Source organism: Arvicola amphibius, chromosome 3 (genome assembly GCF_903992535.2).
Source record: "Arvicola amphibius chromosome 3, mArvAmp1.2, whole genome shotgun sequence".
Taxonomy (NCBI): Eukaryota; Metazoa; Chordata; class Mammalia; order Rodentia; family Cricetidae; genus Arvicola; species Arvicola amphibius.
Window position 1 is genome coordinate 54,048,383 of NC_052049.1, and position 12,836 is coordinate 54,061,218.

The 12,836-nt window shown below is 45.6% G+C and overlaps 1 protein-coding gene across 2 annotated transcripts in view; it reads right to left on the minus strand.

The window, feature by feature from the left end:
• The window catches only part of Dmgdh (dimethylglycine dehydrogenase), a 64,749-nt gene that overhangs the window by 24,880 nt on the left and 27,033 nt on the right, over nt 1-12,836 (minus strand). For both annotated transcript variants that reach the window (XM_038323569.1, XM_038323570.1), the window contains exons 8-13: nt 11,305-11,474; nt 10,816-10,969; nt 8,751-8,916; nt 8,058-8,188; nt 5,111-5,328; nt 2,736-2,893 (exon numbers count right to left, since the gene is read on the minus strand). In XM_038323569.1, coding sequence (XP_038179497.1) covers nt 2,736-2,893; nt 5,111-5,328; nt 8,058-8,188; nt 8,751-8,916; nt 10,816-10,969; nt 11,305-11,474 — 997 coding nt within the window. The remainder of the gene's footprint in view (nt 1-2,735; nt 2,894-5,110; nt 5,329-8,057; nt 8,189-8,750; nt 8,917-10,815; nt 10,970-11,304; nt 11,475-12,836) is intronic.

Here is a 12,836-nt window from a genome sequence, read left to right on the forward strand (position 1 = left end):
CTGATTCGAGCAGCAACACTTTCTTAAAGTGTTCTTTTCTCGGAGCAAAGACGCTTTATGATTTTTGAGTAAAGATTCTTAAAGAGACTAATTATGGACTAGTCTCCAGGACGGTATTTTTCATTCAAAATTCAAATGAAGTTTTTGGCAAATGTCATTTAAATATAGCACACACAGAAACTGAAAGCTGGGATTTATTTCCACTGCTTTTATTTTAAAGATGTTAATTAATTTAATTTTTATTGTGCGCACGTGTATGTGTCCGTGTCTGTGTGTGACTGGGTGCAGGCAAGTGTCCTTGGAGAACTGAGACATTGGATTCCCAGTCTCAGACCTGGAATAATGGGAGGTTGTGGGTTGCCCAAGGAGGATGCTGGGAGCTGACCTTGAGTCCTCTGCAAGAGCGGTACAGGTTGTTACTGCTGTCAACCCTGAGCTGTCTCCCTGGCCTCTGCTCTTTTAATAAGTATTTGAAGGCTGGCACATTCCATAAAAAAGGATCTCCTGTGTATTGTGTGATAATTTTACATAATTATATTTTCTAAAGTTCTGAAATAACTTTGCTTGTCCTGTAATTAGCCATGAATAGGAGTGAAGAGAGAAACGTTGAGGGCAGAACACTGGTCTTTACAGAGCTCAGAAAAGAAGAAGGGAAGTGGGGCTGCATCTCAAAAGTGGGCGAACCATGATACACGATAGGATGCATTGATCCAGAGGGAATCCGATATTTAGAACTGAACTTGAATAAAGTTATGTGAGATTTTGTCTCTGTTTTTTTTTTTTTTGCCTTCTCAAAATTTTATAAGATTAAAATTTATATGATGAGAACTAAGGAAAGATGAAAGTGGTTGAGATAAACTCAGTGGAAACTGTTAAACGTATAGAAATGGAAACAAACAGAATACCACGCATTATTCAGTTAACAATGAGGAATTATAGAAATCAGCCTGATTTGTTCTCTTATGGCAACGGGAACTCCCTGCTCCTAACCTCCCAAAGAGTCAACACAGTAGTTACACAAACTATAGAAACACAAGACTACTTTACAGCACGTAAAATTGTGCTCATATCTCTTAAATCGGTTTGAATTACTCTGAAATTATTTTTCAGTTTGCTCAAACTTGGAGAATTCTTTTCGGGAAAACAGAGCGGTTTCGTCACCGTTTCAACACTAGAGGGCGCTCTGGCACTATTGGGAAAAAAACGGTCCTAAATCCGAGCGCCGCGGGAGAGAGCAGAAAAAAAAAAAAAAAAAAAAAAAAAAAAAAACCACCAGAAACATCAACAACAGAATACAGGAATACAGCAATGCCTAACTCTCAGGGGAATGCCTCTCTGCACTTCTTTGGGGAGACCACAGAGACAAAACTGCCCTGTTTTTCTGAGGATGCTGGCCTCACCTAAGTCCTGACTGTGCTCTGAAGCAGGCAGGACTAGCTTCCACCGAGCTCACTTCTAAGATAAGGCCCAAGACCTGAGCTTTCACGTTAAATTAGAAATTAATGGTATGGTGTGCTTGTTCGGCTCTTTATAAACCATCTCTATGTCTGTGTTAATTCTTTAGGATAAATACTCTATTTTACTGAAGAGCAGAATATCCAAGAGATTCACTCACCAAATGAGCTCGTAAGTATGCAGGCTGTAGAGGATAAAGCTAAACCCCAGAGTCCCCACTCCGAGGCTCATCTTTTCCACGGCCCCTAAAACCTCAGTGTTTTCCAAGAGAACAGTTCTCTGAAAATGTTAGGGGTTTGGTTCTCTCACAAGGAAATAAAAATAAGTGACTAGGATCGGGATCGGGAATCTGGACTGCGTGACTCAAGTATTCCAGCGTGTTTGGATGCAAAATAAGAATCCTGGTAACAGTTCGTTCTTGGACAGCTGAGAGGTTGATGGTTAAATGTCAGTCGGTGGGACAAGGGCTTCTGGGTGAGCCTGTAGTGTATCTTGATTACAATTGGTGTGGGAAGACCCATCGTCACTGAGGACACAGCATTCCCTGCTCAGGGACCCTGGGCTGGTTAAAATGCAGAAAGCCTGAAGCCCAGCAGCTGTACACAGGCAATCATTGTGGTTACGGATGTGTTGTGACCAGCTCCCTCAAGTGACTGCCGCTGTGACGTCCCCACTCTGAAGAACTGGAACTGAGGACTGACTTAACCCCCTCTCACTGAATTTGCTTGGGTTGGGTCACTTTATTACAAAAACACGGAAGAGACCCGGCAGTAGCTAGGTAGAACCAATGCGCATAAATAAAAAATGTTGCATAAGTGGTTAAGCATTCTACAAAGAGAAAGGCTTGGTTACCACTATTAGTGGTGGGAAAAGACTAGACCAACACATACGGGACCCTTGTCCGCATCCTGCAGGGGGAAAAAAAGAATATTAGTTCAACCAAGGTTGTATTATGAGAAGAAAATGAGACAAGACACTACACAACAGAGAAGGAGAGATGAAAGAAGATGCTCGAATCCTCTGGGGGTGTGCCTGTTTGAAAATCTCTAGAAAGGAAGGAAGGGAGAAAATGTTTGGAGGGGGTTAAGGCAGAATAAACACTATTCCAGAACCCAGTCAATGTTCAATGGTAAATAGAGGAGGCCTCTTTCCCTAATCAAAGCCACCTAATAATGTTTGATTTCTCTTACAGCCAGAATTGATAATACTGTTAGACTAGTATCCCAACAAACATTAGATAAATAGATATAAGGTCTTAATGAGGGTGCTGGTATTCAAACCTCTGCGCCCCACGCTCGGAAAGCTTTCTCCAGTCTTAAGGCGTTCAGGGCATATGTTCCAAAGTTGTCGATGCCCTCCTGCTGGCCCGCGTTCATGATGAGCTCATACAGGGCTGCAGAGTCTTCTCTTCTGTGGTACAGCTCCCATCCCAGCTCACCTGAAATGCATGGGCAGAGTCCACTCAGCACTGAGAGCAACGCTTGCAGGGCGAGCACTCGTGTGTGTTAGCCAACACGCTCGGGAGAAAGCCTGCTCGCATGATGCCGCCTTTGCCAGTTTTTAGACCTGTCATCTCACAGGTCATTTTTGTGTAGTCCTGGCTCCCACACAGAGGGCGGGTGCCAGATGACTCATCTTCGGAGACAGAAGGACTTTAGTCAGGACTAACTTCCCACCCTGGACCTTGGCTTCATCCTGAGCCTCAACTGTTTCCATAACAAGGATAGTAGATTAACAACAGCACATGTTTTCAAGGGTTCAGCTGGATACAGGGAAGATATCTGTGATGCCTACACTCAGAAAACTGAGGAAGGAGGATTCTGAGCGCAGGGCTAACCTGGGCTACTGAAACGCTATCCAAAAACAAAGCTAACTAAAAGCTTTAAAGAGGGCAAGGGGCCAGTTCAGACAGTAATGTACTTACTGTGTACTTAAGCATGATCCCAAAAAGCACATCTTTAAAAGGTACGGGGTGGGATGGGATGGGGGGCAAACAAGGGCTCAGTGGGCAAAGGTATCTGCTGCCAAGCCTGATGATCCGAGTTTGGTTCTTGAGACCCACACATCAGAAGAAAAACACTGGTTCTTGTAAATCTCCCTGTGTGCTGGGGAAGTGGGCACTCTGGCTGGCCTGTCAGCCTGTGAGAAGTCTTCTCTCAGAAAACAAGGTAACCCCAAGGTTGGTCTCTGGTCCCACATGTACACATGTCGACCCCACAACTCATTCATATGTTCACATACACGAAAGTGAATGCTAACAGAGTTTACAGTTTAGACACTCCAGTTTCCAGCCCGAGAGTCACAAGCCTTAAACATGTAAAGGATGTGAAATTATTCATTTCATTCTCGTGGATAGCCAGCATGACTTTAACTTGTTTTGCTTCTCATCCTCCTCCCACCTGATCCTTTCATTCGCCATTAGAGCTAGGTGCTAGAAAACCGAAGAAAAGAACATTACAACCCAAAGGCTCCTTATTTTTTTTTATCCCAGTTGCTCTTTTTGCCAAGGTTGGGAAAGTTAGAATGGAGGTCCGGGAGGCTGTGACGTTAACAGTGAGCACACTCTTGTTCCCCATTGTCACATGTCGACAGTGATGGGCTCTTCCATGATGCCACCTGAGCAGGAGCATTATAGAGCTAAGTGAATGCTGGGCACCCAGCACTCCGTCAGTAAGGTGATCCGGGAGTGAGAGGAACTAGGGGTAAGCCTGAGCGTCATGGGGTAATGAAGAGCTTCCGGCACCAAATGCCTACTCTGTGCCAGGCTGGCCGCAGGTCTCCCAGGGACCACACGACTGAGAGGGAGGATTGCTGGGGGCCATGCTCTAGTGCAGTTGTTCTCAACCTGTGGGCCTCGACCCCTTTGGGGGGTCAAACAACCCTTTCACAGGGGTTGCCTAAGGCCATCAGAAAACACAGATATTTACATTATGGTTCATAACAGTAGCAAAATTACAGTTATGAAGTCACAACAAAAATAACTTTATGGTTGGAGAGGTCACCACAACATGAGGAGTTGTATTAATGGGACACAGCATTGGGGAGGCTGAGGACCAGGGGACTTGTGGAAAGCTTGCCACAGTCACATCAGGCTGGAAGCCACACCGTGAGCATTCCCATATGGTCTACTGACTGGGGTCTTCCAGCTAGTCTAATGGCTGTTCTTTGCTCTTTGCTTGTCTTATGCTTCCAAAGAGAAGCAACTAGAAATGGGTGGGAACACTAGAGAGGAGGGTGGCCGGACAGACTTCTTGTTGGGCAGAAGAAATCTTTCTTCAAAATCAGAGAAAGTGTGTGTGTGTGTGTGTGTGTGTGTGTGTGTGTGTGTGTGTGTGTAGGGGGCAGGGGGTTAATGCATGAATGTTTGTGTGTGACTATAAGTGTATGTGTGAGTGAGCATGTGAGTGTAAGAGCGTGGGAAGGTGAGTGTGAGTGTGTGTGCGGGTGAGTGTGTGCATTGAAGGGTGTGACTGTGAGGGTATGTGTGAACACGTGTGTGTGTCAGCATGCATTGTGAGGGTGTGGCTGTGCATGTGGGGATGTGTGAGCATGTGTGCAAGCATGCATTGTGAGGGTGCAACTGTGTGAGTGTGCATGTGTGTGTGTCCCATTTCTGGCAGCCTTTCCTTTCTTTAGGTTGTTTCCCAGTTCTTACCCGTATAAGAGATCCTGATAGCAGTGACAGGAATGTCAGACATCTTTAAAGACTTGGTTTGAAGAAACTTGAAAGCATCATCGCTGAGATCTTCTGAGGTCAGCTTCTGAAGGACTCGCCGTGCATATGGCCCTGCCACTCCCAGGACCCCAAGCTCATCAGTTATGTTTTGAATTTCAACATTATATCCACCTCTGACAGCTGCTTCTTCAATCCATCTGCATTGGGATCATAAGTACTGTGTAAGCGTGGCTTGAATAATGCATGCTTCTAACATATTACGTCTCTGAAGACTTGCTTCAAGTCAAGAATTATCAGAAAGTCCCTGGAGGGTCATGGCATGCAGCCATCTCGCTTTGAAAGTTGCCAAAACCGAGTCCCTGAGAGGTAAAGAGATTCTCTTTAAATTGCTCACTTAAGACTTGGGAGGGAATTTTTCCAGGTAACAAGAATCATCCAGTTTAAATGAGCTTTGCCACGGTTATAAATAGTGATGTTTCTGTTGCATTTAAACTAATGGTTCCATCTTCAAAAATTAATTTAAACCGAGTTTGCTTCAATGCCTGCACCCAGGATGCATACTTGTGCTGCTAGCCATTAATAATGTGCCTGCCACCAGACACATAATTGTTCTGACAATCACAAAGAAAGAAGAAAACTCCAGTCTCAATTTCTAAGTCTTGATGAGGTTTTGGAAGGCAGTTCTCTGGCCCGTCTATAATTTATTGAGCCATCCCCAGAGCCCTGGGAGTCTATCACAGTGTTCGTCTAGACTCGGGGAAGTTTCGGTGAGTAAGGTGACCTCCACGCCCCTTGCACCTGATCAGCAGATTTTCATCATTCTGCAACTAAGGGAGACTTTGAGTCAGACCTTGATTTGGCAATAACGTCCCACGTACTTTGGGGATGTTGAACTGAAGATGGAAACTTTACAGGCAATCTAGTTGTGAGGCCGTGTGCACTGGGTTCCACAGGGGGAGCCATAACTAAGGGAGAGCTGGCTGAAGCGAGCCTGGTGTGGCACCTTAATCAGTCCTGCAAACTTGGGCAGGTGACTTTAACCCACACCTGTTTCCCCATCTGAAAATGAGGATAATGCTTCCTTTGCAAAAACTTTTTATTGGGCACATGCATGTGCGTGTGATGTGTGTGCATGCACACATGTTTCATGTTGCATGTGTGTGAACATGCGTGCATACGCATGTGTAGAGGCCAAAGGTTGACAGTGAGTAACTTTCTTGATGGCACTCCACCTTATATTTTGAGGTGGAACCTCTCACCTGAACCCAAAGATTGACTGCTCAGAAAGTCTAGCTAGCCAGCTTGCTCTGGAAATGTCCTGTCTCTGCCTCCTAAGTGCTGGGATTACCTGCAAGCCACTGTGCCTATTTGCCATTTTATGGTTGCTGGGGAGTCTAAACTCCAGCTCTGGCTTGGGAAGGATGCACTCTACCTATGGGGCCATCTCCCCAGCCCCTGCAAAATCTTAAGAGAATTAATTGAGGTCTGAAAGGCGTGGTGGCCCATTGATGATGTTTAGTAAATTAGAATCAGTATTGTTAGAACCAAGAAACCCACTGGGCAGGCAACCTTGTGGAGTGGGCGGGGACTTTGCTTCAACTACTCCTACAGAACACGTGAGGTTTGTTCACATTGATGAGGTTTAAGAATTGAAGTTGGGGGCTGGGAGATGACTCTGTGAGTAAGAGAGCGGAGGCTCTTGCAGAGAACTCGGGTATGATTGGTTCACAGCCACCTATAACTCCAGATCCAGGGGTTCTGACGCCCTATTCTGGCCTCTTCAGGCATCTCCATGCACACAAACACACACACACACACACACACACACACACACTCACACACACACTCACATGTACAAACACACATATTTACACACACAAACTCACACACACATGCACACACTCACATACAACATACTCACATACACATACACACGTACACACACACATACTCACACACACATACACACACACTCAAACACACACACTTTAGGAAAAACTAGCCGGGCAGTGGTGGCACACGCCTTTAATCCCAGCACTTGGGGGGCAGAGGCAGGTGGATCTCTGTGAGTTTGAAACCAGCCTGGTCTACAAGCGCTAGTTTCAAGACAGGTTCCAAAGCTACAGAGAAATCCTGTCTTGAAAAACCAAAAAAAAAAAAAAAAAAAAAAAAAAAAAAAAAAAACTAAAGTTGTTCTTTAAGTACTGTGTGATGATTATCTTTTTACATTTTATTTTATTTATATGTGGGTGTATTTTTGCCTACATGTATGTTTATGCATCACGTATGTGCTTGGTACCCCTAGAGGCCAGAAAAGGACACAAGATCTCCTGGAACTGGAGTTAAAATGGTTATGAGCCACCATGTGGGTGCTGGGAATCAAACCCTGGTCCTCTGGAAGAGATGCCAGTGCTGCTGATGGCTAACCCACATCTTCAGCCACCATAAAGAGGATCTTTAATTGTCAGCTTGATGTAACCTAGAGTCATCTGGGCAAAGAGTCTCTCAGCGGGGAATGCTGGCCTGTGGGTGTGTCTGTGGGGCATTGTCTTAATTAAGTTAAATGATGTAGAAAGATTCATCCCATGATGGCAGCCTCACTACCTAAATGTCTGAGAGTGGGAAAATGGAGCCGAGTGCCAGCAAGCGGCCATGCGTTGCATTCCCTTCCCCCTGTTCTTCACTGCAGATGTAACAGGGCTAGCTGTCTGAAGCCCCTGCTCCTGCCCTGGCTTCCCCACAACGATGGCCTGTAACCTGAAATTGCAAACTGAACTCAACACCTTTCTTCTCTAAATTGCTTTTGGTCGAGGTATTCCATTACAGCGACAGAAAGGAAATTAGAATGTGCTGGCACCAGCAAAGCTCTTGCGAGATTGAATCAGTGTGTCACCCGCTTAAAATTATTTTCCTGGTGTGTATTTACCTAAGATCGTGAAGCTCTGATCCCGAACCCGTAACCAACAGGAACTCGCCCGGGGACTGGTGCGAGACCGTAAGCTCAGCATACACTCGGCCTTTGGGTGTCAGCATGTGACTTATGTTTGTAAAGCCCACCTGCGCCAAAGGATTGAAAATCATGTTAGGGTGAATTAAACAGCTTAGCACACAGGTAGAATGTGCGGACCGTGAGAAACTGCCACCTCTTACCATCTGTGTCAAGTGTATGAACCAAACCAAAGGATCATTTAAATTTTTCATTTAAACAATCAGACAAAGATTATTTGTTCTATTCAGGGCTGGGAAGATGGCCCTGGGGAAGGGTAGTTTCGGCCTGAATCCTGTCCCTGGAGCCCACAGGTGAAGAGACACCTGCAAGTTGTCCTCTGACCGCCGCTACATGGGTGTCACACATAGATAAATAAGCATAATAATTTAAAAAGCCTCCACATCCATTTAACTTTTAGGATCTCATTGGCACGTTAAATAAAACCATTAGTTTCCTAGACTACAATTTACTCAGCAGAAATGGCCATTGAGAATCAGCTTGCATACTCTTGGTCAGTTGAAGCGTTCTAGCCTTCAACTCAGAGTAAGTGAAATCGAAGAAGGGTGGGTTTGGGTTTTTGTTTGTTTTTTTGGAAGGACCAGGTCAGAATCCTGGACCTTGTCTATTTACCTGAGGAACGACATTTGCAAAGAGATGGTCCAGAAGTCGGGTGGAATCTTGGCCTTTGATGTTGAACTTGCCAAATGGAGACAGGTCAATTACACCAACTCTTTGCATAACCTGTTTGTACTCAGAACCCACTGGCTCAAACCAGTTTGTGCGGCGGAAACTTGGCCTGAAATGTGATATTTACTGTTCAAGACAATTGTCATCCATTATCCAGGAATTTCAGAATATTTCAATCGTGCCCCCCACATCTAGAAAAGCCTACGGAGCTGGAAGAGGTGCACCCTCCAGTCTGTTCTGTAAATTACACACACATGTTGGAATCTGAATTTTTATAGTTTTTTTTTTATAGTGAATGAGTGTTAATTAGTGAGAAAAATAGGACAAAACTCTTGAGTGCTCTGGTCTGAAGGGTAGTGAATAAGGCAACAGTCCAAGGGTTTTGAATCCTGCTTGCATGCTAGAATCATCTGGGGAGCATTTTTCAAATACCAATTGTTAAGCCTCATTAAATCAGAATGGAGTGTGTGCGTACCCATGTGTGTTTGAGTGTTGAACACATGTCTGCGCATGTGTGTATGTCTCTGTGTGTGTGTGTGTATATATATATGTATATATATCCCTATATGTGCATGTATGTATATATGTCCCTGTATGTGCACGTGTGTATATGCCATGTGTATAATCCCGTACATGCTCTCTTGCAGCTGTTTAGCCAGCACTATCTTCAGAACCATGAATGCAAGTCACTCTCTCTTGTTAAAGGGGACTGGGCATTGTGGAGGGTTGCAGGGAGTGTCCATGACTGAATTAACCAATGGTCTTGCCTAGCACCTTCACTTTGCAGAGAAAAGGCATAGAGTGATTTCTAGGTCTTTTGCAGCAGCTAATGACAACGCTGGGTCTAAAGCAAAGGTCTCTGGATTCTTTCAGAAGGTCCTTTCCACTTAAGCAAACCTCCAACATGCTGTTTTTCACTTCAGAGCACCATGCTAAGTCTGCAGGATTTTCCAGTGGCTTAACTATTAAAATTTTTTTTAAAAATGAAGCCAGATCTAAATCTCACAAAATGAAACAAAGCTAGTATTTATCTGAGTCATTCCTGGAAAACCAAGCCAAGTATCTGGCCCCCAAACACGCTAGGTCAGCCGCTCCTAGAGCAGAATGCACTCATTCATTCTGAGTATCTCACACCACTCACCTGAATTTAAAGTAAACATCAAAACCTGTTGTTTGTTGTGCATGCATGTTCATGTATGGGTGCATGTGCACATGTATACATGTTGAGGCCACAGGACAATCTCAGGTGCCATACCCCAAGAGCCATCCACCTTATTATCAAGACAAGCTCTCTTACCAGCCTGGAGTTTGCAATGGGCTAGGCTGCCTGCCCCAGCAAGACCCAGAGACCCCAGTCTCCATCCCCCCAGCACTGGGATTACAAGCATGTGCCCCTACACCCGACTTTTCTACATGGGTACCGGGGGGCAGCTCAAGCCCTGGCGTTTGTGCAGCAAGTGCTTTACCATCCAGACTCCCTTCTTTCTGGCCCCAAGCCCTGGTGATAGCAGCAGAATGACTGTTTGACAGGAACGGGAACCGTAAGTTGTCTTCTAGACTTGGTATTCAGTTTCCTTAGTTTATGGGTTCTCGTGGGGAAAATAAGCACCATTAACCCCACATCCAGCAATGACATGCAGCACTTCACAGGAACTCAGAGGCCTGTTCTGAAGGCAGGTTGGGTATTTTAGTTTAATCCAAAATGCAGGTGCCCTTGGCTGCTTCGTGACCCAGAGCTGTGGGTTCTTTCCATGCAGTATTTGAACCTAAGCCATGACAAACCTTCTGCTGTCAATCAGAGCCATGTCTGTGACTGTATGGGGACAAGAAATGGTCCTCTGAGGTTCTGGCAACTGCCAGTAGAAGAGTCTTCACTGAGACTGGTCAGTGTACCCTGGGCTGGCCTACCGTCCCCCTGCTCTGCCGTCATCCTGGCCTGCCGTCCTCCCGCTCTGCCCTGCCATGGAAGCCCTTGATCAGATCACAAGCCGCTAAGACGTTCACTTACCGATACTGAGTGTCCTGGCCGGGTTTGTAGAACCAGTGTGGCTGTTCCCAGCCCGCATGGAAGCCCATGGAACACTTGGACCGCAGGATCTTGTAGAGCCCACTGACCCTCTGGGTCGGCCTCCCCGCAAACCGCTCTTCTTTAGGATAACCGACTGTGAAGAGAACATGGGTTGTCTAACAGCTTGTCACGGAAACGACACGATGTACCGAAGGGATTTCAAAATGGAGACGATAGAACTTACAATCCAAAGCATATATGTGTTTTCTCTAAAGGATGTCACTTATACTGATCATCAAAGGGTAAGGTAAAAATACACTCAAAACTTAAAACCAGTGATGTATCCAATCATTAGCTCTTATATAGTCACACACATCCCTTGTTGTGTCTTAGAGCACAGTGCTGCTCACAGGTCCTCACCACCTCCAGGACACAGAGCAAGGTCTACACCTAGAGGTCTTTCTAGATGTCAGAAAGTTAGTACTTCACCAATGTTGTTGAACCCGTACGATTCTCTGGCTTTGGCCTCGGTGTACTGGGTCGTGGTCCATTTGCCATAGCGATTGGGATCCAGTTCTATCAGGTCGAAAGGGGGTTCTCCGTGCAGGATCCAGTCGCTGAGGAACTTCCCTACCCCTCCAGCGTGGATTATGCCATAGCTTTTGGATACAAAGGTTGGTGGCATGTTACAGATGAGGTACGTTCAAATGGGTAAAACATGTTCAAACAGCTTACAGGCCATCAGAGTTGGATCACCGAGGCCCGTGAAAACACACAGGTAATATAATCGTTATGCTGTACATTTTTTCCCTCAAAAACATATCAGTGCGTGGTCTGGGATGCAAATGAAGGCACGTGGCTTGATCGCTGGTATGCTTTCACAGTTCCACCCTGAGGGAAACCAGACCTCCAGGTAGCCTGTGGCTGCCAGCTAGTAAGGATGCTCGCTTTAGTGCGGATTGGTTGGCCCTCACCTGCCTTCTGAACTGTGATTATCCTGTGACAGGAAACTCTGTGGGAGATGCCCCTCCATCTCTTCTCAACTCAGAGTAGTGCTGATTCTCTTAAGTGGTGGCCTCTATGCAAGGGATCTTGTACTTAGAAGCACTCCAACAGGGGCAGGCACTCAGTGGGGGCTTGCGGGAGAGGGCAGAAGGGGACATGGCCTCTGTAATTTGTAACTAGCAGGTCCCTTGGAGGGGAAGGGCTGCCTTTCCCTGTTCCCACAAGAAGATGCATTGGGGTCTCATGTAACCCCGGCTGGCCTCAGACTGACTATCTAGCTGAGAGTGGCCTTGAACTTCTGATCTCCCCATTTTCCCCCTTCCTAGCTCTGGGATCACAGGGATATAGCACTATACCTGGTTTGTAGGGTACTGAGGATCAAACCCAGGGCTTTTTGCATGTTAAGCTGGGACTCTACCAACTGAGTTATAGTCCCCACCCCCCTAGGATGCTTTAAACTACACATATTATGATGTCAGAATCACAGTTCCCGGTAGGCTTTATGTGGGTCTACCTGCCCATCCTTATCCAAAAAAGTCTTTAAATATGGGTTTATCTGTGGTTCCATAAAAAGGAACTTTTGAGAAACTGGATGGGGTGAGAGTCATAGGGAGAGAACCAAGGGAATTGATATTTAATTGTGAGACCCCCCCCATTCCCATATATTTAAAAAAACCCTCACAAGAGAACCCTGGCATCCCCCAAACTATAGTGACTTCACAGCCTGCACTTTGCCTCTGAGAAGTGTGAGAGGAATTCGGCAGAAAGCAAAATGCTCTCCCCACAATTGCACTCCTTTAGAAACATGGCTGCACCTTGACTGTCACCAAATTAGTTCCCAAGGAGAACACAAAGGCATCAATTGGTACTTGCAGCATGAGCCCCGGCACAGAGCTGCAATCATTAAAGATGATCTGAACAAACAGCCAAATAGAATAGAGAAGAAAACTAGAATATTAGAAACTGTGATATGATGGTGAAGTGAGCTTGGCATCAATATTCAGCATATTAATGGG